This window comes from Tasmannia lanceolata, unplaced genomic scaffold (assembly GCF_043159265.1).
Source record: "Tasmannia lanceolata isolate RefF3 unplaced genomic scaffold, GAP_Taslan_0.1 ptg000020l, whole genome shotgun sequence".
Taxonomy (NCBI): domain Eukaryota; kingdom Viridiplantae; phylum Streptophyta; class Magnoliopsida; order Canellales; family Winteraceae; genus Tasmannia; species Tasmannia lanceolata.
The window spans coordinates 9088433-9113854 of record NW_027518697.1 but is presented as its reverse complement, the minus strand read 5'-3'; the positions used below and the strand labels follow the sequence as shown (position 1 = coordinate 9113854).

The window sequence follows — 25422 nt, the reverse complement described above, 5'->3', positions numbered from 1 at the left end:
AGCTATTTTAAATGCACCTGGTGATGTGCAGCCCTTTGGGTGCCCTTCAGTTTAGCATTCCTCTTTTTTAAAATACTTTTTGGGTATAAATCTTGAAGACCGTAGGTGTTTTGAAATGCATGTGTTTGTCAGAATCTCGTCTCTCATACAGACTGGGAACATTTTTTGTATTGCTTTTAGATACCGTCCATGTATTTCATAGTCCCATGTGAAAAAAATTGGTTCTTCATTTTTACCTACCTTCTCATAAACATCTATTACAACTTCCTCAAGGTTCGAAGTGCTCCTTTGCAGGGGCGGAACCAGGAATTTACACCCGGGGGGCCGGACTAGTTGTAAAATTTTTTTTTTTGCAGGTAGGGTTTCGTCAAACCAAAAAGGAAGCTTTCTACAGGATTTTTTTTTAACACAGGGAGATGGGGAATTGATATTTTCACCCCTTGGGATTTTTTTTAACATAGGGAGATGGGGAAAGTGGGAAACAATTGATTTTTTTAATGATTTTGCAAATCTTTGTTTTTTAACACAGGGAGATGGGGAATTGATATTTTCACCCCTTGGGATTTTTTTTAACATAGGGAGATGGGGAAAGTGGGAAACAATTGATTTTTTTAATGATTTTGCAAATCTTTGTTTTTTAACACAGGGAGATGGGGAATTGATATTTTCACCCCTTGGGATTTTTTTTAACATAGGGAGATGGGGAAAGTGGGAAACAATTGATTTTTTTAATGATTTTGCAAATCTTTGGGGGGGCCGTGGCCCCCCCAAAGCTATACGTAGTTCCGCCCCTGCTCCTTTGGAAACTTCAAATCTATTGATAATTGAGTGTAATTGCTACAACAATTGAAACTCTCTGGAACCTATATTTTGTTTGTGATCAATATATCAAAAAATTATCATCAATTTACAACAAATCAACCTCAATAAAACAAACATAATCCAAATCAATTGAAGCCCAACACCTTTGGTGCAAAGCTCATTAACCGATCCAAAGAATTAGGCAAGAACTTCCTTGCAAACAGGAAGCAAACTCTAGAATTCTTCCCATTATACTTACACTCCCTCCCATTTCTCATCCTCTCCAAAAGCTGAATTGTCACATCCCTTCTCCCAAACTTACCAGGATGAGGTCCTCTCTTTGACCAGTCAACCCAAGTCAAACTTCTATTAGCGTTCCTCTCCCCAAATCTCATACTCACAAAGGTTGGTAAATAGTGCTCATCCACATAGCATGAGGGCTTGCAAAACCTCTTGAAAAGTGGAAAGTCTTGGTGATCAGAGATTATCTCGATGGCGAGGTCGCGGTCCATCTCGAACCATTGAGAGCCTTTCCGCCATTGGTCAAGCGTGATGTGTGGCTTCATATGGATGCTGTATCGGCCACGACCAGTGGGGCTCGGTTCATCGTAGGCCTCGATGAAGGTCTCAGTAGAGTTAATGAGGTAAGTGTAGATGGTGGAGAAGTTGAAGAGGGGAATGCACGATTCGGAGAGGAGGACAAAGCGTTGGTTGGAGAAGTCGAGGAGAGCATTGGCGAGTAGACGACGTTCAGCTTCAAGCATGCTAAAGTTTCCCCACTGCACCATCTGTAAGATGAAGAGGGTTTATATTAATCTTCGTCGATTTACAATTGACCCTAATGAGTGTTTATATAGAACAATAAAAGGGAGTAACATAGCAAGAGATCAAGATAAATATAGAAATTGATAAATAAAGATTATCCTAATCTAGATTAGTATTTTAATCTATACTAACTACTAAATCTAAATTTGATTACCTAATTTACAACCTAAACAATCTAATGATCAGATCATGCTAGATCTAATCTTATTATCTAACACAACCTGCATACACCAAAGTAGATGTTTCAAGTACTTTAATGCAAGTGAAAGGAAAATCTTCTTCCTTTAAATTCTCTCAAAATCTATGCAGATCTTTGCGAGTCACAAAGATACGGAACTCTGATAGGATTCAAGTATTAGGGGCATGATATCTGCACTCTTGCTTTGATATTAACACTCATCTATTTATTTTAGTTACACCTCTTTAGTTCAACTGCTAACAATTTCCGAAAATAGAAATGATATTTTCATCCCCTTTTCCATCATCTCCACCCCTTCTGTTCGTCTTTTGTTAAAATTAATGCATCCATTTTCACCCCTTTTATTTTCCTTCTTATGGAAATGACTTCAATTTCTGGAAAACACGAACAAAACGGGGTTAAAATATCATTTCCCCTTCAAAATAAAATGAAGAACCAATTATAAAAGTTCAAACAATGTAGATGCGAAATATGATCTACAAGGTGCAAGCACAATGAAAACAAATTAGCCACAAATGTGCAAGAGAGTTCTATGTGATCGGCATAAAAGCCTTCATACCACATGAGAAATGAGTCTACAATATGAGAAAGAATAAGCAATGATTACACGGAGAGTCTTGTGTTTTCTTGTGTGATTGTGTTTTTTTGCATCATTTCTTGACATTTACTGCAAATCATGTTTGAGCCTTATTCGAGAAGGTTTATCGATTTTCTACATTGAGGTCACATAAATGATACTAGCCACAATATACTACACCTGATGATATAATTCTTGATCATGCTTCTCTCTTTCATTAGAACTATGTGAATAGATGTAATTTTCATGGACTCCCCTGCAATTGAGTACGAACAACACCTAGAGTCCAATCGGCCAAGTAACATTTGATTCCTCTATCTTTAGGACATATGTCACATCATCCAATGTACGCACCGCTTATTCAAACATCTTACTCTTCGTTGTCTAAACATAGATAATGCCACAAGTGGAATCTTCATCCAGTGACACTATTGATGCTCATATTACTTGGAATTTATCAAAATATTTTCATTTGAAGTAGACATGAAAAAAGCAAGCAATATGTAGAATCAATCATCTCGAGAAGTGAATTTATATGTAGAGATCATGAGGATATCTACAACCGCTTTTCTCTGCTCATCAATTACCGCCACCACGTATATTTCCAGCACCATTGTTCAACTTATCAGCTTGCTTCGGATAATTCCTCCCGATATGATTTATACTCGAAATGATAAAATTGTAGCCTTTCCTATGGATTACAGATTTCGACTCGCTATTTTTGGATGACAAAATTCATTTCTGATTCTCACTAGGAACAATCAATCCATGCTCTTGACCATCAACTAATTAGTTGGGTCTCCTCCTAATCTCACTTGACAAGAATGTCGTTGGTTCAAAATTTATTATATTATTTCCTAGTACATTTTTTCATAAGAATAAGAAAGAAAAGTACTAAACAATAAGACCACATCTTCCTCCATTATCTTTTCATTAATCTTATGAAGTTGATCTACAACCCCATTAAATACGGTCACATATTTTAGATGATTGCCACTATCATGTTTTGATGGGGGCGGGTCCCACAATCTCCACCCAAGCTGCCAAGCACATGCATAAGCATAAGGTGGGGGGACAGTGGGTCCCCCATTTTACACCTATGTTTTGATGGTGAGATTTGCTAGGGACCGTAGGGACTACCTCAGATGGCATTTCGCGGGCCGGCTGTTGCATGAGAGAGCTGCTACCTCAGATGAGGTAAATTAATAAGACAAAATCTGAGCCTATGTGGCTGCTCTCTCATGCAAGAGATGCTCCGCAAAATGCCTTCCGCGATGGTCCCTAGCAAATCTCTTTGATGATGGAAAATGATAAAAAAATATATACCGGGTAATTTTCAAACAATACTGTCCTGACAAGTCAAACTCGAACCGTAGTCTTGCCAAATAGCATTTTTACTCTTAAAAATTAACTCGTGCATTAGGGTTTCATGTTTCTATGGATTTGCTTGTAATGAAAACGTATTTGACTTTTCCAAGCATATAATTTCAATGAGCCCAGCTGTGAAAGAAGTGAAATTTTACAAGAAATTAAGAGACAAGTGAAGAATCTGACCTTACTCGGAATCCTTCTTCCATGAAAAACCGAAGTTTCAGGCACGGATTCATTGAACAAGGGATTCGAGTGCACGTAAATTGAGTAGAGCCCTTCATTTCCTATGAAGAATTTCTCCCACAAAGGAGCTAAATAAAGAGGCCCCTTTGTCAAGAACATGAAGGCAATCTTAGGAATCCGGGGATGAGGGAATTCGCGTATCTGTGGGACCATCGATGCTCTCCAGAGCAACTCCTCTTCGTCCATCTCGTGGGGTCCAGAGAACCCATGTAGCAGATCAGATGGTGGAGAGGGAATGAAAGAGAATTGGGGAGTTTTTGAATTGATTGGGGAGCTATTGAGTTTGGAAGTTGATATGGTTCCAATGATCAAACCAGTACTAAATAGGAGGAGATAAGAGACGAGGTTTATGAGTTGGAGTTGGGAATTGAATAGATATGCAATAGAGCGAGATAAACTTTGTTCTTCTTCTTTCTGCTGATTCTTCATTGTAGAATTGGGATATGCATTAGAGAGAGCTTACCTTTATTATGGAAGTGGGATTTTGATATTGGACTTTTCAACACAAAATGAGAAACTTCGAACTTGAAGCTGGTCTTCTCTTTCTTTTCTATCCTTCCCCCTTTATTTGACTAGAAGTTGGCTTGTGAGGCACGTTTGTAGTAGGCCAATTGGAAAAGTTGGAATTGGGATTGGCCATCCTTCTTGGATAATCTTTTCTTGAATATGTTAAGAAAATAATTTCAATGAATATTGGACGATTATAATTTGCACTTAACATTGCTTATAAAGAGAACTTAAGGAGAAGGTTAGAAACATAAAGAAAAGACAAAAAACTCCTAATTATATAGCATAGTTGCCTAATCTAATCAATTACTTAATCTGACACTAGACAATTAAAAGGTCAAATCTCATTAAATCTTATATATTCTAACATGCCCCATCAAACATATAGGTGGATTGGAAATCAACACATGTTTGATTACAAAAGAATTATAAAATTAAGAAATGTAAACAGAATCTGCCAATTTGATGCATACTGTGTCGAAGGCTGATGACAAATGTCCACTGATGATATGGACTGATGTATGTTGTCGATAATGGCGTTACTTGCAAGATAAGATGCAAGGAGGATTGTGCAAAGCACGTGCTATAATAGAGCATTGTCTCAATACGTTGGATGGGGCTCAACTCAAGCCTTGATGAACAAGTCCTAATGGGCCAATTTTGGATACTATCTTCACGAAATGAATCACGATAGGGAAAAATTAGTATGTCTCGATGAGAAAATTATCATGGGTTGGTTTTAGAAATTGATCATCGTAAAAAGTGGAATTACTTTTTCAGGCACGTACCTCAAAGGAACAGTTGCATATCTTATGAACAGATTACGAGAGAAATTGTTACATTGTACAACAACACAAGATATTTGGACAGTGCAAGAAATATTTTAGGGGGGTGTGCATATCCACACCACCTTATTTTGTTAATGGCATAACTCACTTTTATTTACACTTTTAAAACTAGTGAAAAGATAACTAAGACTGGTGATCTAATGACTCTTCGTGTCCACATGCTCTTAGTCCTAATGAAGAATGGGCATCCCATCCACAGAATAAGAAAGAACCATTTTCAAAGCAAACTGGGTATAGGCAAAATTCTAAAATACAGAATCTTTGACGAATGCGGCCGCCTAATTTGATCGTAGACAAATGAATGCAGAATAATACGTAAGATATGGGGTGCCCAAATTTAGGTAGAAAGCACAAAGTAGTAAAAAGTGAACCACATGTGCAATACAAGTATGACTGAGAATTGTCCTTGCTCGGCTAAATGCTATCACTGTTTACGATTGGGAGTGCCAATGGACCCCAGATGAGACAGACCAATGGACTATCCGAATCCAAACATGAACGGACAGGATCTAGAAGCATTACAGGGATCCATAGGCACATTTTGGATCACTAATATTAGGGGTGTAAATGGATATTCGGAAATTCGATTACCGTCCGCATCCGAATCCGTTTAAAGCGAATATTATCCGAATCCGTTTCAAGCGGATATTATCCGAATCCGTTTATGAGATATCCGGCTCTTAGCGGATGCAAATCTGGTAAATGGTATATCCGATCCGTTTAACATCCGAATCCGATAAGTAAATCCTTTTTATTTATTATTAATAATATCATTAATATTTATTTTTAGTAATGACACACTATCTTTTGTTTCTATAAGAAAAGTGAATATTCTTTTTAGAAAAAAAATATAAAAACAAAAATAGCCCAAACCCATTCCATCAAAATAGCCCAAACTCATTCCATCATATACAAAAAAAAAAAAAAGGAAAAACCCAAAGACCACTACCAACACTATCATCCATCCCCATCGCCTCCCTCTCTCTCTCTCTCTCTCTCTCTCTCTCTCTCTCTCTCTCTCTCTCTCTCTCTCTCTCTGCCTTCGTTTTAAAAGGAAGAAGAGGATCTCATATATTTTAGGGTTTGAGAGTTAATTTTGTGAAGAGAATGTAGAGGTCTAGTTTTAAGGTTTGGAAAATTCATTCGAGTAAGTAGGAGAAAAAAGATAAAGTGCTGCAATAAACTGTTCGAATTTACCGGATAAACGGATACGGAAAATATCCGAATTCGAACAATATCCGATGGATACGAATTCGGTAATAGATATTAAATATCCGTAGAATCCGAATCCGAATCCGAATTCGGATAGTGTATACTGTAATCAAATTCGGATATAGCCATATCCGCTCCGAATTCGATCCGTTGACACCCCTAACTAATATCATAGGATCCCAAATTATTTTCTATCGGATCCAAAAACGTTTAGGAGAGTCCTAAATCCGATTTTACTATTCATTTTACGAAGATACCCTTGAATTTTGTATAACTTAAAGTTATATTCAGGGGTATCATAGTAAAAATAAGTCATGCAATTTTACTTTATTTTTGAATATTTTGTCATTCATATCTCTATAGTCTCCAGTCACCTTATTCTCTTCCTTCTCTATCATTGACATTACTGGTGCTCACCCTTGTTGTCACCCTCTTATGAGAATTTTAACCCTGTACAATGTAAGCAGGGCCTACTATGACACTGATGGATGGTCCTATTTGAAAAGTATTGTGACTTAGAATCCGGCAATAAGATCCAAAGAACAATCCGAATCCAATCAGACAGATAAGGGATTTGATTGGATTGTGACTATTACATACCACCACGCTACTCGCGCTCAGAGAGAAAGGTTCAAAGGAAGATGTGTTGGGGTGAGAGTCCTCTGACATCTAATTTTTTCAAAGCTTCTAATTATATACAACAGAGGTAGGACCTTAGACACTTGGATAGACAGTCTGATTTCAGATGAATCGGACCCGGGCACTAAAGGTAGGATGTGAAGAACGCTCTGAATACGGACTAGGGATGCAACTCGGGTCGGGTTGGGTGGGGTTGAAGCAAACCCGAACCGACTCTCAACCTGATGAAGTGTAACCCGACCCAACCTGAAAGGAATAGAATATTTATATTAAAAATTTTAATTTTAATTTTAATTTTCTTCTCATTCTACGTAAGAGAGAATTGGAACATGAATCCGAATATGATGTCTATTTTGATTCATGATTCCGGCAATCCAAACGGATGAAGGGGGGATGAATTCAAATCCAAATTACAATTCGGCCAATTCAGCAATTCACCCCCTTCAGAACTCAATCCAAAAATTACAACTCGCTAATCCGAAAGTTTCATTTATTCCACCGAAAGTTTCATTTATTCACCCCCTTCAGAACTCATCAGGTTCTTTTATTCCACCGAGGCCTCTATTTCCACCCACACATGGCACTAAACTATTTATGTTCATGCAAGCTACCTGACTTTTCCTTATTTCACAAAAGACTGAACCACCCACCTACTTCACAAGTTCCTCTCTCAGAGTATATCCAGACAGAAATGCCACTGAACTGATAAATTCGATCTCTGGTTATTCAAACATAAAAGCATATCACTGAAAAACTGTACATGGAAGAAGTCAATTCCAAGACTAATCTAAAGCTCTCTGAGGGAAAACCAACTTTCTTTCTGAGAAAAGATATCCATGAATTAACTGTTTTCTACTAATCAAGCAGCGGGGTTAAGAGCACGCTCTATTTCCTCCAAAGACCGACCCTTCGTCTCCACGACATTGCCGGCTATATACAGAACGGCAAGAAGACAGACTCCCGCGAATCCCAAATAGACCGCACTGATTCCAAACTTGTTTACAACGCTCAAGAAATATAGGCCGATGACAAAGTTGGAAACCTGTTAAATAAGCATATATACATGCAGTTTATAGTTGTGAGGCAAGTAACTTGAAAAAAATAAACTACTATAGCAAAAAATAGGACCTGATTATTACAACAGTGAATCAGAACTCTTTCCCATAAAAAATTGCATGAGTTAAAAATGGAAGAGAACCATGGTATAGCAGACGATGATGATGCCCTTGGCGAAATGGGGTTTTCACCATTTTGCTAAAGAGAGGTGGTATAATTCTTTAAATTTTCAAAGCAATCTTTCCTGATTTAATAAACACTGTGGTGGCTTATATAATTTTTTGGAGTAGGTACTTTTCTGAAATTATCCCTTATGAAGAGATAGAATAATGAGAATTTGTCATGTTCTGTCCATCATCATGTAAAATTGAATATGTGAAAGGATCCTGCGGCCTTTACATAGGCTACTGATATTCCAACCGCGTTGTTTTGATAATGAGACAAACTCACATTGTCTTGTATTATTTAACAATTCCCAAAAAGCTGTCAGCATCAAATGAAAAAGGAAAAGACATGGTAAGTTCATCTCATTATCAAAACATGGCAGTGCAAATATCAGTAGCCCTTTACATAATATGCATCCATATTTTTGTGTTGTAATCGTCAAAACCAGTAGTTTTCGGAAGCACAAAAAGAGCTTACATGTTAGAATGGGATGGTGTATTCGGATTTGCATATATAAAGTCTTAACAACAAAGACAGCAAAGATTCTACCTAATGTTATAATGGTCACTCTCATCTTTCGTTGTAATAAAGAGAACCATCAAAGTATTTGGAGCCTTGAATGGACATGAAGAACCTCCTTGTATCTTAAAACACCTTTTAATGCAAAACAACTTTTAGTTTAGCTTATGGTGTTAATGGCATTTGACCATGATTTTGAGGGTCTCACCGTCTCGGTATATTGGCAATATCAGACCCCTCCGATACCCAATATATCGGGAATATTCCAACATATTCCCAAATATTCCTGATACATTGGCATGTTGGAACCATCCGATACCAATATTTTTTGATACGTCAGCAGATATATAGCGATATCGAAAACAATGCATTTGACAAGAAGCTGTTCATTTTGTGAAGGGAAAATATTTCAATAAGAAAAATGCTATCTAAAAATATGATATTCATGTGTGAAAAAACTATCATAATATTTTATTGTGAGCCCTGGGTTGGTTAATTGAATCAGTTGTAATGATAAATATTGAACATTATTAGCTTCTCTAGTTCATGGGAAGTAGAGGATAAATGGATATTTCTTGCCAGACAAGAAGAATGGACTCTTAAATCTAGTTCTGTGTGACTTACCCAATGCATGCCCAGGGACAAGGCAACAGCCTTAGCTCTGATTCTGGACGCAAATATCTCTGGAAGTAGAAGAGCTGGAACGGGACCAGCACCCAGGGAAAAGGAGAGCACATAGCTGTTTAAATTGAATTCAAAGCAAAGTCAGATTCATTTTGTTGGAAGTATACAGGAAAGATGATAATGGTAACTTGGTAAGGAATAATATTAACTTACAGGACTGTGCCAACAACGGCAAGGGTGCCAGAATATGGTGCTAAGACCTTCCAAGTGAAGGATAAGGAAAGAAGCATCATTGACGCAGCCTTGAACAAAATATTCCCATATAACGATGATAGATCAATGGTCAAAGAAAATCGAGAGAAAGTTAGGCAGATGAAAATGCATAGTGGCAGATGGATAAATAGATAGAAAAATTTTCAATACTTGTAACAACACAGTAATATTTTGTATCCCTCGAGGCAACAGGTAGCCATGAACAAAAGATGCAAATCATGAGGTGCAAAAACAAACAATATCTTTATGGTTAGGACCTGTGCATAGCACGCATAAGTTAGAAACACCTAAATATAAGAAAAGAGAAGAAATTAGCATATGTACTTAAAAATGATGAAACATCATTAGTTATCACAACTGATGTATTTCCCGATAGACTCGGTACCAATAATGAAAGAATGTAGCCAAACATTAAGGTGGGTTGATGAGAAAAATGGTGCTGCTGAAAAGTTCAGACCTCAGATACTTCACAGGCATCCAAGGAAAAAGATAAATGGGCTCAATCAACCTTAATGGTCATGTATGTTAATCCACAAGATAAGAAAACTTTAGAACAGATAAGTAAAGATGCATCTTTCCATCCTCAAATGTATGTATTATAGACATTTGTTATTGCAAGTCTTGAATATCCAAAACCCCACATGATCAGGAACCTACTGAGTTAGATTAATCATGACTAGGTATGTCACAAATAAGTTTAGGCTTGTGAAGATGTATTCAGAAAATATTATTATCATATTATTGTATTATTCCATGTATACAGTTAAACAACTCAGCTTTTAATACATATATTTAATTGGGCATATAACTCGACAGAATATGCATATTTAATACATCACACTTAATTTAACAATTTAGCATACTAAGCAATCCACTACTCTGCATAATATTTACTTTGTAACGTTTATCGTGTATATTAAATCATTCTTACTGTCTTATGCATAGACAATCACAAAAAAAAAACTTATGTTGTCCAGTAGTTTCCTAAAAAATTTACAATTAATATTAGAATATTGTAATATTAATCGGGAACAAATGTACTATGTATAGATTCCCTGGGCTCTTAGGCGGCACTATGATGCCACCTTGCCCTCTTTGTTTCTGTAATTGGGACATCTTGTCCCTTCCATCTTAATAAAATTTATTGTTACTTTTCAAAAAAAAATATTAATCTTAGAACCAAGTTACTAAGATTAAATTAATACAAAAGCCTATTTTCTTCCTCATATGTTGAGCTGCCATTCTCTTCACATGCCTTCCCATTCTCATTCCAACAAATCAGATTCAAATTTTCAGACAGAAGCTCATCTCTATAAGGGTATGGATCTGGGGATACAACAAAGGCGCAGAAAAAAGTGGTGGGTCCTCGCAAGACAACATTATTAGTGTATTGTGGTTAGCAAGAAAATAGGTTTCGTATTGAACTCCCTATGAAAATGGGAAATTTGCTCAACATGAGGAAAACCAAGTGTGTATCTCTCAAAATTTAGCAACAACCCGCCATTCAGAAGGAGTTTCTTGTCACTCAACTAGTCACTCATGATTCTTTTTCAATCTAAAGTTTGTTGCTTCGAAGATCAAAGGCTGATTTGATTCCATTACTGTATTGTAGTTGACAAGAAAATAGGCTTATGTATTGACCTCCCTATGAAAACATGAAAAGTTTGCTGTGCGTGTGAGAAGGAAAGCCAAGAATGTAACTCTCAAAATTTAGCAACAACCCGCCATTGGGAATGATTCTCTTGTTCAACCATCTAATCTCTAATTTGTAATTTCTAGCCATTTTCACTAAAAAGTTTATTGCTTGGAGATCAAAGGCTGATTTGAGTCCATTCCATACTGCTAACACTTCAGCTTCAATGAGGAGAAGCCTTCCTAGTGGACCCTGCATGCATAGATCACCTCTCCAATTGAACTCTAAATAAGTCCACCAAATCCAGCTTTGCGAATTTCATCTCATAAAACTTTAGTTATACATTGTATTTTACATATTTCTTTCTTTCATACTGAAAAAGAAATGAAAAATATTTATCTTTATATAAAATGAGCTCAAAGACAACTGGACAAACCATTGTGAGCATTTGGTTTCTTTCTTCAGCAAAATTTGAAGTCACATGAATCCACTAAGTGCAAGATAATTTAAATAGATGAAAATTCCATGACCTGCTGCGGATCAACTAGTTCTAAAATCAGGAAGCCATATCTAATCATGAGGCTACATAAACCAAATAATTTATAGAAAACAACAAATTAAAAAAGGTAAACATGAAACTACATGTGAAATCAGGAAAGCATCTTATTGATATATCTGTCACACAGATAGTAGTCTCTTGGTGTGGATGCATGAGCTAGGAATCGAAAAAGAAAAAATTAACTGAAAACTGAGAATATGTAAATGCATGATTGGAAAAAAAAAATGGATGAGATAGCAATCCTAGAACCAAGTTACTAGAAAGAAAAGATCATTGCAATCAGCTCAAACCAACAAATATTTACTGCGTCCAAGAGACTATGGGGCATAATTATCAACACTAAACAATCTGTTCACTGAGTTAACTGTCAGAATACATCTTAGTATCAGAATCATCCACATTTTATTTAGATATATAGACTGAAGATTGGAAAAGGAAACTACCATTCCAGTAAAGCTAATGATTAGAAGACTTTTTCTTCCTTGCTTGTCCATCAAAGAAGATGCGATGGCAGTGCCTGTGAAGGGTTATAGCTCCAGTGAGATATGACATCATTTATGAAATCTATACAAATCAATGTAAGGTGATATTTGTTTGCATACAAGAACTGTAAAATTTAAATGAAAATCATGTAACAGAAGACTAACCAAAGACATTTGATGCCCCAACAAGAGCACTTGCTGCAACATCAGAAGCAATTCCAGCACTCCGAAACACAGAAGTTGAATAGTACACCACAGCATTGATTCCAGCTAGCTGTTGAAACAAGAACAGTGCTGCCCCCACACTCACAACTGCAAGTGAACATACTTGTTATGAACTTATGATTTATATGCCGAATATGATTTAGCATGTTCTATTTCAGAAACATATATATCAGAAACATATATGAACACCCCATAGTGTTACAATTATCATGTTGACAAATAAATGGTCAAGAACGACCTATAAATAAAGACAACAATGATATATTGGCATCCTTTTTTCGATGAATCAGTAACAGAAATTGTTTGGTGGTTTTTTTTTTTTTATGGTATAACAGAAAAGTATTGGAAAAAAAGAAACAAACAACCAACCCTTCTCCCCCCCCCCCCCCCTTTTCCCCACTCTCTTCCACACCATGTTTAGCTAACGCATCTGCAAGGTCATTCATCTGATAAACATTAGGCTGAATAAAATTAATACACATTCCTTAGTCCTATCAATAATATATGCTAACAACCAAGACCCTTGGATGACACTCTTGGATTAAGAGATGACTTCTAAGTCTTCTACCAGTAGCTCATCATCGTAGTGCTCTTTGAAAATTGGAGCTCGATAAGAAGAGCAGAGCTTCTTCTAGTAGCTCATCATCGTAGTGCTCTCTGAAAACTTGGAGCTCAGTAAGAAGAGCATAAGTTTCTTCTTTACTTGAGTTTGTTACAACCTCTGGCCCAAAAATCATCCCAAAATAAAATAAAAATACAGCCTATGGTCCAAAATCAGCAAGACAATCTCCCCTTTGTCATTCCACAGGACCTCACCACCCCAAATGGTCCTGGATCACCCAAGGATGAGCCATCAAAATTTAACTCATGACATGAAGAGGTGGAGAAATCACTTTCCTGTCTTTTAACTTCAAGGGAATTACTAGCATACTTATTTTATTTATACATCTTGTATCATGTAGCGCCAAAAAAATCCTTGCTCTCACGGCCTATTTTAATAAACAATTCACCTTTCAAGACAGCTTAGCAATAGTCACTACTTTGTCATTAAAGATCCGACGGTTATGCCCATCCATAAGGTCCAATCTACAGCAAAGGGGGACATTCTAATATAAGTAATCCTTCCTCAACTAAATGAAGCTACAACTAGTCCTTCCAAAGATTCTCAATTCCGTTTCGTTTGACATTTCGTTTCAGTCGGTGGAACGGGACATTTACTGTTTCGGCCATTTTGACGCTTTGTTTAAGAAAAGATGCAATATTCAAATAATTTTTTAATAGTTCATAATTTTTTAAAAAAAATAAAAAATTTGTTAGAAAAATATAAAAAAGCAATGTATCAACCAAATTTAACAAAAAAAAAACATTTATTACATAAAACATGAAATTTAGTACAATACATCAATAAAAGTAAGAAAAATTAATCATACAAAAATGCTAAGAATGTTACAAATTGCATCTCATCGCTCAAACATAAGTCATCTCCTTCTAGGAGTTGTCATAAGCCGGATCATCATACTCAATGGAGTGGTGCCCATCCTATTATGTACGTATGTATTGTATACCGTTGTAAAGATAGGACTCCACCATTTCCAGGACTCCCTTTGGACGTTGAAAATACCCTTAGAGCCTTTGGATGTTGAAAATACACTTTGAGATTAGTGGAGATGAGTAGAAAGAATTTATTAGAAGAAGTGAGATAAGTAAAGATGTATAGAACTTAGAAGGAATTGAGAGAAAAAGATAATGTTTAGAAGTAAAGAAAGTGAGGTCTTAGATGGGTTTATATAGGTTTTTTTATTTGCGGAGGCAAAAAACAAAGAATACCCCTCGAACAGCTATAAAACAGTCAAAAATATATAAAATAAGAGTAAAAAGTCAAAAAGTAACATATAGACATAGGAGGGCAATTCTATAATTTAAAAAAATAGCATGTTCTTACTGCAACAGGGTGTTTGGCCCTATTTCAGACGGAATCGACCAGAACCGATCGGATTTCTGGATGAAATGGAATAAGGGCTTGTTTTGTTCCACTTTCCGAACAGGAATGAAATGTTTGTCTGTTCCGGCCAGAATGGAACGGAATTGACAACCAATTCTGTGAATGTACGGTGAAAGATCACATAATGCCAAACAAATATAAAATAACCTACCAAATCCTCCTATAGCTGGAGGAAAGCGAAGGAAGAGACTATCGCAAGACTCCTCAGCCCTCTTGAACATCACACGGCAAGGGAAAGAGGCTGGTCATCATGTTATTAATGAAGCGCCATTTGACATGATCATAAGCCTTTTCCACATTGTTTTTATAGGTAATACTCTCACTCTACCCTCCTTCCTAAAGTCCAAACATTAGTAACAAGGACCTCATCTAAAAAGTTTCGGTAGAAGCACCCCAAAAATAAGGCATCATCTCCCTTAACGTGGCCCAAGGCTTTTCACAAAGAACTTGAAAATAATTTTATACACTACGCACTAAACTTATGGGGCTGAAATCCTTCACTTCTACCATTTGCTCCTTTGTATGAGTGTGACAAAGATCTTGGTTGCCTCATTGACGACGATGACCCCCCCCCCCCCCCCCCCCCCCCGCCTATTGACGACAAAGATCTTGGTTACCCTCCTTTCTACAGCCATTTCCATTCTATTTCCCGTTAGTTTAGTGATTGAACAATTTTTTGTCATAAGTTCCAATCTATCATGTTTTCCCTTCCTACATCACTCGACCAATTCATCCTACCAATTTCGCTTCATCCTAACCCTGTTACACCCTAATATACGCTATCGGGCCAGTCCATTGCATCCCAAACTCAAAGTCTGAAACCTGAGCCCCAATAACCTGTCTTCTCACCTCTCAGCTCCTCATGTAGCTACGGCTTCCCAGACCTTAGATAAACCTTGATATTTTCTCTTTGAACCCTAGAATCTGAACCTTATTTCAATCCCTAAATACCAGCCTTGACTTAAACCTGGTCCTAACAGAATTTGAATATACTTTTGTGGCCTCTTTCCTGTTGATTCTACATCAACTTGCTAACATGCTCCCAACTTAAGGCACAAGTTAGCAAAGACAAGGGTTAGAAACTTGAAAAGTTAAATCAAGCAAAGGGCAGGGATTGAAAAGAGTTGTGAGACAATAAAAAGAAACATAGGGTTCTTTAGAAAAGAAAGAAACCAATGAGTCTGTTGACCATATTTTTCATCCACTGTAGAGTAGCCTGGGAAGTGTGGAGTGGTATTCTAGCCAAGTTCGGGATATCTTGGGTTTTTTCCTCAAGCTCTCTGAACTGTTTGAAAGTTGGTCGTGTATCCCTTGGAAGAAGAAAGGAAAAGTTCTTTGGTGTCTCTATCTTTTAGCTACTTTATGGGTCCTATGGATGGAAAGGAATGCTAGAGTCTTTGATAGTGTCGCCAAGTCGCCTTGTTTTCCTTTTCAGTCGAATTTTAGTGCTGACTATAGCTTGGGTGAGAAGCCTTCCATTATTTCGGTTTGTCTCCGCCATTGACCTTTGGGAAGGCTGGAGATTGATCTGCTTTAACATGGAACAAAGAAGCTCAATCGTTCAAACTTGGCAACCCCCTGCGAATGAAATGTGGAAATTGAACTTTGATTGATCTGGCTTGGGGAATCCTGGTCCAGGTGGTATTTGGGGGGATTCTAAGGGGCCAAAGGGGAGATGTTTTATGGGCGTTTTCAGGGCCTATAGGAGTAGTTGATGCTAGTGAAACTGTAGTCAGAGCGGTTTATCAAGGAATTATGTGGCTGAAAAAGGTAGACATTAATCGAGTGATTGTGGAAGGTGACTCCTTGAATACTATTAAGTGGCTTAGAGGCTCTCTTGTTCCTTCGTAGAGGTTCGCTCGTTTCTTTGACGAAATCCTTGATAAAATTGAAGGTTCCTCAATAACCTTCAATCATGTCAAGAGATCGGCAAACAGTATAGCGGATGCTTTGGCAAGAGATGGTGTAGACAGGCTTGCTTTGGAGTGGTTTGATTTCTTTCCCCCTTAATTTGGGCTGCTTGTTTGTTCTTGTTTTTCTCTTTATTGGCTTTGCTCTTTTGTTGCTTCTCTTTGGGTTGACCTTCTTAGTTGCCTTTTCTCTCTTTTGATATAATTTTGCCACCATTCAAAAAAAAAAAAAAAAGAGACCAATGATGTGAGAGAACAGTGAGAGAAAAAAAAAGGTGGGGAAAGGGTGAATTAGAGTTTAGATGACGATTGAATAAGAAGAAAAGGACGGGAGAGTAGAAAGAAAATGTGGAGATCGGAGATTTCAATGGAAAAAGGAATATAATGGAAAGATGAGATAAAAACTAGAACGTTGAAGATGAAAAGATTCCTTATTTGTTGCGGTAAGATTATACCACCTAGCTTGGTTTTTGTCTCTGCTGCCATAGTAGGAATGAAAAGTAGTAGAAAAGCGATGAAAAGAAGCTAGAGAGAGAGAGAGGAGGGGGGGGGGGGGGCGAATATTTCAATTGTGATCATTCTTTGGAATGAAATAGATGAATGATAAACTAAAGACAATGCAAACAAAACATTTTGACAAGATAAAGCTCACAAATACAACTAATAATATCTCTAACATTACTATCCATTGTGCACTTAAAATATGGGTAATTTACGAATATGCAGTAACAACTAAGAAACAAGGTTTAGCATGGTTACAGTTCCCTAGCGTGCAGAGAATAATTCCACATGTTAAATGTGCTCATGTATACCTTTCCAATAACGTGTACTGAAAAGGTCAAACCAACTCGCATCCTGTTCTGTCGATCCCTGGCCACCTGCTCTTAAATCATTCATAACCTCGGAAACTTTCTCTTTTCCAAAGAGTGTCTTTATAGCTGTTTCAGCTTGAGAAATTTTCCCTTGCTACATGTAAAATAAAAATAAAAATCAGTTTACATTCTTAAAAGATAGAAAGGATACAGATCTGACGATGTATACACAGAACATGTTTAGAGAGATTGCCATTAAAAAACATGTTTAGATAGATGCAAATAGTTAATGCAAACATAGATCGCAACCATGTTTGGCTGAGGAGCCTTGTAAACAGAACCTGAAAAAGCCAACGAGGACTCTCTGGAGAAATAGCCATCCCCAATGCCATTAGGACAGAGGGAACAACTGCAATACCAAACATTGTCCTCCACCTGACCAAACAAAGAATCAAATCAGACAAAAACAAATGATAAAAGGAAAAGAAGGACTATTTTCAGAACAACTCTCTCCATGTATAGCAATATTTCTCAAGGAGTCATGATCAGAGTAAAATTGTCAGGTCATGAACACTAAATAGTAGTGTGGCCCTGAAATGAAAATCAGCAGTATAGTCTTATTAATTTGAAAAGCTGAAAGAAATTTTTTTATATTTAATTAACTATATCTCCCAAAAGCTGAAAAGTAACATCAGACAATAGAATCCTGAAGGTGGAAATAGGTAAGATGCCAACTTTAGCTAGGTTAAGCTCAATTAGGGAGAAATGGCAAAAATAAAAACAGAGAAGATATGAACTTGAGGAATATAGGTTGAACTTTTTTTTTTTGAATGGAATATAGGTTGAACTTTGAAGAGCTGTAATCCTGCTGGTGATAGTAGCCTAATAAGCCCAAGTTAGAAGGCTGAAATGCTGATGAGATACGCATTATATGCTTCAGCTTATGTTAGATATCATTATTTTGCGACCACATGCATCATTGAGCTCTTTCAGAGAAAATTCCACTTTTGTTTCATCTTATGGAAGAAGAGAGTTGTTTTAACCACAGTTTAGGTACTCTTTACTCAGAAAAGGCACAACTGAATCGACTTGGGCAATCAATGATTGAGTCCGTCAAATTTTCATTGATTTGTGCAATTCAAAGGAGTTTTTTATTGACTCGGTACGTCCAAAACAGAGTTGACCTGGGGAAACAATGTTTGACTTGGGAAGTTTTGAAACAGTTGTTTTAGCTACCTTTCCCATTGGACATTGTAAAGTGTTAACGCCCTGCACTTTTACTGTTATATTCTAAGGTTCGACCAGGAAGTAAAGAAGAGAAGAGATATTAGAATGGTGAGAAAAGAAGAGATTATGACCTCTCTCCCACAAATATATAAATATAGGTAAGTAATATATTCACACGCTTTTCCTCCCCGGCCACCCTACTCTAGCGTATTTATGACTACTCTTTTTACACTACAAGGGGGTGACCCGGGGAAGAAAAGGTGGCGAATATATCATTTCCCGTCAATATAATATATGTATATGTGTGTGTACTATAAATGTGTGTGCCTTTACAAAATAGAAGGATATGATAAAAATATCCCTACACACTATAATTTATCCCAACACTCCCCTCAAGTTGGAGAATATATATCATATAATCCTAGCTTGGAAAAAGTCACCATGTCCCCAACTCAGAAACTTAGTGAGTAAATCAGCTAGTTGATCTTCAGACTTCACAAAAGGAGTCGATCATCTGTACTCATTACTTTCTCTTGTACAAAATGACAGTAACGTTCAATATGCTTGGTATATTCATGAAACACCAGATTGGAAGCAACATACAAAATGTCTTGACTGTCACAAAACAACTGCATAGGTAGCACTACTGGAAATCCCAACTCCTGAACTGTAACAAATGTTTCAACCAAAGCAGCTCACATGAAGTGAGAGCCATGGCTCAATAATCAACTTCAGCACTAGAGCGGGCAACAACATTTTGCTTCCTACTTTTCTATGTCACCAAATTACTATCTAGAAAAGTGCAATAACTAGTAGACCATCAATCAGAAGGAGATCCAGCTTAGTTGGCATCTGTAAATCCTGTAATCTGTAAGTGCCATTGTCTATACAGCAGAACTTGTCCAAGGGCTCCCTTGAGATACCATAAAACTTGCATTACAACTTCCCAATGATGAGCTCTAGGAGACACCCTAAACTGACTCACCTTGTTCACTGCAAAAGAAATATTCTGTCAAGTAATGGCCAAGTCGTCCAACTTCCCTTCTAAATGTTGATATCTACTCATCTTCAAGCAACTCTCCCTAATCCCCAGTGAGCTTGGTATTTGGATCCAATGGAGTCTCAATTAGCCTTGACCCCCTATGCTCATGTATTCTTCAACAAATCTAAAATATACTTCCGTTGAGATAAGTTTATTCCAATCATAGATTGGACAACTTCAATACCGAGAAAAAAATGAAGCTTTCCCAAGTCTTTGGTGTGAAACTCATGTTGAGGAAATGTCTTCAAATCTACAATACCTTTAACATCATTGCCCATGAAAATTACGCCTTCCACAGACTTCATAGTATTCAATCATGAATTATGCAACACCCTATGTTGTCCATATCCATGCCAACCCATGCTAAAGCATCAATAAAAGTCATTGAGAATATGTACCATATGAAATCTAAGTGCATTGACTAATCCAAGCATACACCTCAATGTAGCAAACAATGTAACTTGGGCATGACACAATTGACACATGTTAATATTTAAACATAAAATTAACCAAAATAAGAAAAAAATATATAAACAACTAGGAAACATAATTAAGAAGCCTAAAGATGTGTCCTGCCATATAGACATCCAAACAAATGACATAATATTAAAACATAAAAATAAGAAAAAATATAAACAATTAGGAAACATAATTAAGAAGCCTAAAGCTGTGTACTGCCATATAGACATCCATCCCTTCATTAATGTGAAACAGGGTACCTAAAAAGCTTTAAAGCATTTTGACGTTAATATAGCTAGCGAGGGAAAAAAAAAGGTCCTAGTTTCTAGAGTACACTTGACTAAATGCAGCTTAGGGCCGATCAAAGGTTGGCCCTGGTGGGATAACCACCCATTCCCCATGGCATTTTCCATTTTTATCTATTTATATAAATGCCAACCTCATCCTTCATCCATAATGCAGCTGCAAGATCATGTCATAGAAAACTAATAAGTATGGATAAGAAGAACTTGAGATGCAGCATAGTTCTTGAGATGCAGCATAGTTTATGTCAAAGTTAACCTGACTCAATCACCTGATCATATTTTACAGAATCAGTTGAACAATTGTCAAGGCTACACTTCTTTAGAGACATTGTATGAATTTGTACCCATCAGAACTGGACAATTATGTTAACACTTTTCCATTTAGTTATTTAAATTTGATTTGGCAGTCCTATCTGATAATATGGATTAGTAGTGGAATGGGTGAGTATTATCATCGTGAGTGTTCTACGAGTTCAGTTTCTCATTGTCAATTTGGCACACCACACTATACACTTTGCTATCTAGAAATATAAGGATGTGACAAGGAAATACCATAGAGGATTTCCCGATAAAGGCAATCCAGCCACCAAAGCAGCAAGAATTCCAACACAAATAAAAAGCTGGTTGACAGATCCAAGTGCACCACGAATCTCCGTTGGTGATATCTGAATGAAAACAAGCATTTTAACCACATAAAACTTTAAAAATATATATTAAATACAATCACTAACAAATGGGTTAACTTCCAAAAGTAACTACCTCAGATATGTAAAGTGGCACAATGGCAGATGAGATACCAATTCCAATGCCAGCAAGTAAGCGTCCAATTATCATTGTTTGTACACTCTGGGCTGTAGCACTGCAACAATCTTCTTAAAACTTTAGGCACGATCCTGTACCACTAGGGAATTTTAATTTTATAGCAAAAAATTCAAAGAATACAGGACAAACCAGAGAAATGCTCCGACTGCAAGTGGGATTGCATCAAGTTGAAAAGTCCTGGTTCTACCAAATTTATCAGCCAATGCTCCACCCGTGAATGAACCAACAGTGGCACCTGCAAGGGTTGTGCTAACAACCCATCCTGTCCAAAATTTTGTGATGGGAAACTGTTAATCCAGAAAGTGAACATAATGAAAGGTTTATATTATAAATATTGTGAGTTACATTAAGTTCCAGACTATTATGACTGTAAAATGGAACCTTAGAAAAGAGATTAGTCAACTGTAGCATGTCAATTGTCAAGACTTCACACTTTTCACAAATATAAAGGAAGAATCAAGTAGGTCGCTTTAGTTTTCTTAAATAGAAATGATAAATAAAATTCGACTAGAATCATGATGGGATGATTCTCTTTCAATATCCAAACAAGCATCGATATTGCACTTGCCTTGAATCACAGCATTTTCAGCAATCCCAAGATCCTTAGAAAGGTATTCAAGCGCCCCATTCACCACACTGCAGCAAATGAGGAAGTGCATATAAAAATTCAGAAGGAACTTTGCTTATTTATGTTCAGCAATAGAATATACTAGTATACCAACAAGCATCCTGTTGCAAACATATAACTTAAACGAAAATGCAGTTGCCAAATTCCAGATTAAAGTTATGGTTGGCACATCATTGGTAGTAAACAATGATTCTAAAAGAAGACATCAATGTTCCTGATGGAATGAATACACACACGCACACTCATCAAATCCTATCATGTGTGTGTGTGTGTCTCTCTCTCTCTCTCTCTCTCTCTATATATATATATATAGAGAGAGAGAGAGAGGCAGACAGACGGATCAAGCTTTCTATCACTACATGAAAACATACCCCAAATGATATCCAAACAAAATAGCTCCCAAACAAGCAATGCCAACGAATGGCAAAACTGATCCAGAAGATTTGGTTTGAAGCTTGCCAGAGGAAGCATCCTCAAGATCTCCATCTGCAACAGATCAACTACAAAAGTCACATGCCACTAATAAACAAACATCCATAATAATCGAAAGTGTCAAATTTCATAGCCAAATGTAAAGTATGAAGACCTTGATTCCAATAAAGAAACAAAAGTTTATCTCAAAAATGTGAAATTCATTATTTTAAAAAGCAACAAGTGAAATGAAGTAGCAGAGCCAAAATAGAATGGTGTGTAAGCCATGGGTGTGAGCATGGTTTTAAATTTCGACCGGAATCCTCATTTCGGATTTCGGTGGGGACCGAAACCGAAATTTCATTTTTCACCATTTACCAAATTTTGGACCGAAAGTTCGGATTTCGGTAATTTCAGTCCAAAATTTCAGGAAATTTCGATTGAATGCCATTTTTTTTTTTTAAGTGTTACAAAATTTCGGTCCAAAATTTCGGAATTTCAGTCCAGAATTTCGAGCCAAATTACCAAATTTCGGATTTCGCCGAAATTTAGGTTTTCGGTGGGGTCCGAAACAGTTACCGAAACCGAAATTTTAAACCATGGGTGTGAGTCTGTACGCCTCACTTAAAAAAGGCATTTTAGAAAAACATTGGTATTTAGACACAAAGCAAAAAATAGGCAAAATAAAGAACAATTAGAAGAATTAATAGTATAGAGATACGTAGACATGACAAAGATTTGTTGTTCATCATTCATTGACACCACTATAAAAAAATTGATTTTAAGAATTATCATGAGTTCACAAAAATAATTATAATATTAACATTGATATAAAGCGACTAAACTAGAACCAGAGCCTACCTTGGCAGATCATAATATTAAGAATTAACAAGATAATCATTCACCATTTATCAATCATCATGGTATGTGGTCATTCACAATTCCTAATGATAAGTCGTCCATTTTATTTTATCTAGCATAACTGCTCTATTGTATATATACCAAACAAACTATAATAGTGACTAATAGATTCACTAATTACTAATACATTATACAGTTCAATAGCGTTTATAATGGAATCTCCAATTACTAAAACTATTTCTCTGGTCCTATGTCCTACCTTGGTAATTAGTGTCACTGTTGTCACTAGTCATGAATCTACCATAAACTGAAAATAGGGATGTAAGAAGCCGTAATTAACCCCAAAAAAAAAAATCATTTAGACGATACAGAATCATCTAACTGAAAGATAATCACAGAAGATAATTAACTCAAACAAATTAGTTGGTAATTGCTATTTGTGTCTGAAGTTTACAAGGTTCGTTGGGTACCGGCTTTAACAACCAACTGAAGATTTTCATTCAATTCCAAATTAGGATAAGCTATTCATCAATCTACACAATATTCACTATCACACAATGCTTACAAAAACAAAGAATCGAACCCCATAAACAAGTGTAGCTAATCTAAAAGCAAGCTAGAAACCGATGAAGTAACAAACATGCTTCAAATGGGAAAAAACAAGACTCGGAAGAAGCAAACACAAATTAAGACAGTTAGCCTGAATAAAAAGAATGCATATCCCAACAGTATTAAAGCGAGCAAAGTTTATTCATAAGTGAAGCAACCAAGCATGGAAATGACAGTAATGCACAAACCAGAAGCTTGAGCCCTGAGCACTCTAGCCTTTGCCTTGGACCGGAAAATTGTTTCTACTCTTTTTCTTGAGCTAGCAAGCCCTGCTCCCATAATGACTGAACCGAGACGTGATCCACTGGAAAAGCTTCTATCTAGCATATATAGATTATGCACACCAGAATTTCTCTTCCTAAACCCACCAAAAGAAGACAAGACCCTACGATTTTGAAACTCAGAGCCTACGCTTCCATTTGGTTTCACAGTTGAAGCTTGCATTTTCCCCTGCCAGCAATCCAAATTAGAAAGAATACTACGAAGTACCGAAGAAACACCAAAAGAAGAGGTAATGACTAACCAAAACCATAGAAGTTCAATCTTAAGATGCATTTAAGAGAATTATCATTCGAAAACCGCTAAAAACAGAAAAATGAAGTAAAATAAAGATAAAAACCATCACAATATCGAGTGAAAACAAGACAAAAGAGACATCGTCGAAACACTAATCAGAAAATAACACAGATGCTACGATAGAAACTTCAAAATCATGGATTTCAGTGAGATCTAAAACCAAACTTCATTTGCAAGAGATTTCGGAGAGATGCACCAAACGATACAACGGAAAAAACAAAGTCCAAAAATAAGTTAGAAGAGAAAAGTAAAAAAAAGAGAGAGAAAAATGAAAACCTAATACGAGCAATCTATAACCGATTTCAATAAACTTGAAGTAAAAAACAGAGATCGAACTATAAAAAACGGAAATGCAGAGAAATTGAAATGAATGCAGCGATCTTCAATCAGATACATTTAGAGAGTTGAAATCACAAAAATAGGAATAAATGAAGGACTTTTTAAGATCTTCAACAAATCTAGATAGAGAAAAAGGAATATGTAATACAAGCGATCCGGTAAATCTATAGCCGATTTCAAGAATCTTGAATAAAAAAAACAGAGATCCAACTGTAAAAAAGAGAAATGCAAAGAAACTGAATGCGAGATCTTCGATCCGCTACATTTAAGAGAATTGAAACCGTAAAATCAGAAACAAAAAGTCTACCTATAAAGGATTTGGAAGGAGAGCGATTGGAGATTTGCTTCAGTTGACACTTCTCTTCTTTCGCTTTCTTTGAGTTCTGCTTTTCCTTCGTTTCCTCTTTCTTACAAAGGGGGGAAAAAAAAAAGTTAAAACTTTGTTAGTTCCGCTGCGATTAGAGAAGGAATTTAAAAAGGGGTGTTTTGATTACCATCTAACAAGAAAGTATCGGAGAACCCAAGCTGAGAATCTTGTTGGCTTCTGAAAAAGGAAGATTTCTGTTGAAGGAGAATCAATAAAAAATTAGGTTATTATTTTTGGGTTGTGTAGAAAAGAAAAGGGACAGATTAAGATTTCCGATAACATTGAGTTGGATTT

The 25422-nt window shown here is 36.5% G+C and overlaps 2 protein-coding genes across 3 annotated transcripts; both read right to left on the bottom strand.

The window, feature by feature from the left end:
- Positions 1-853: 853 nt before the first annotated feature.
- LOC143855044 (glycosyltransferase BC10-like) lies at positions 854-4658 on the bottom strand. The gene is made up of 2 exons (XM_077365213.1): positions 3957-4658; positions 854-1589 (listed from the first exon to the last, which is right to left on the bottom strand). Exons 1-2 carry the CDS (start codon positions 4443-4445, stop codon positions 948-950), a joined length of 1131 nt encoding a protein of 376 aa, XP_077221328.1. The 5' UTR covers positions 4446-4658; the 3' UTR covers positions 854-947.
- A 3155-nt stretch (positions 4659-7813) lies between these two features.
- Positions 7814-25422, bottom strand: PGLCT (plastidic GLC translocator). Of its 2 annotated transcripts, none has more exons than XM_077364132.1 (15): positions 25256-25422; positions 25069-25168; positions 24035-24296; positions 22337-22451; positions 21906-21973; positions 21467-21599; positions 21275-21374; positions 21068-21180; positions 17824-17917; positions 17483-17636; positions 12699-12845; positions 12495-12568; positions 9800-9888; positions 9587-9701; positions 7814-8264 (listed from the first exon to the last, which is right to left on the bottom strand). In XM_077364132.1, exons 3-15 carry the CDS (start codon positions 24288-24290, stop codon positions 8082-8084), a joined length of 1641 nt encoding a protein of 546 aa, XP_077220247.1. In that variant the 5' UTR covers positions 24291-24296; positions 25069-25168; positions 25256-25422; the 3' UTR covers positions 7814-8081. The 2 variants fall into 2 exon arrangements, with proteins under 2 accessions (XP_077220247.1, XP_077220248.1); XM_077364133.1 differs by having other exon boundaries at positions 25069-25164.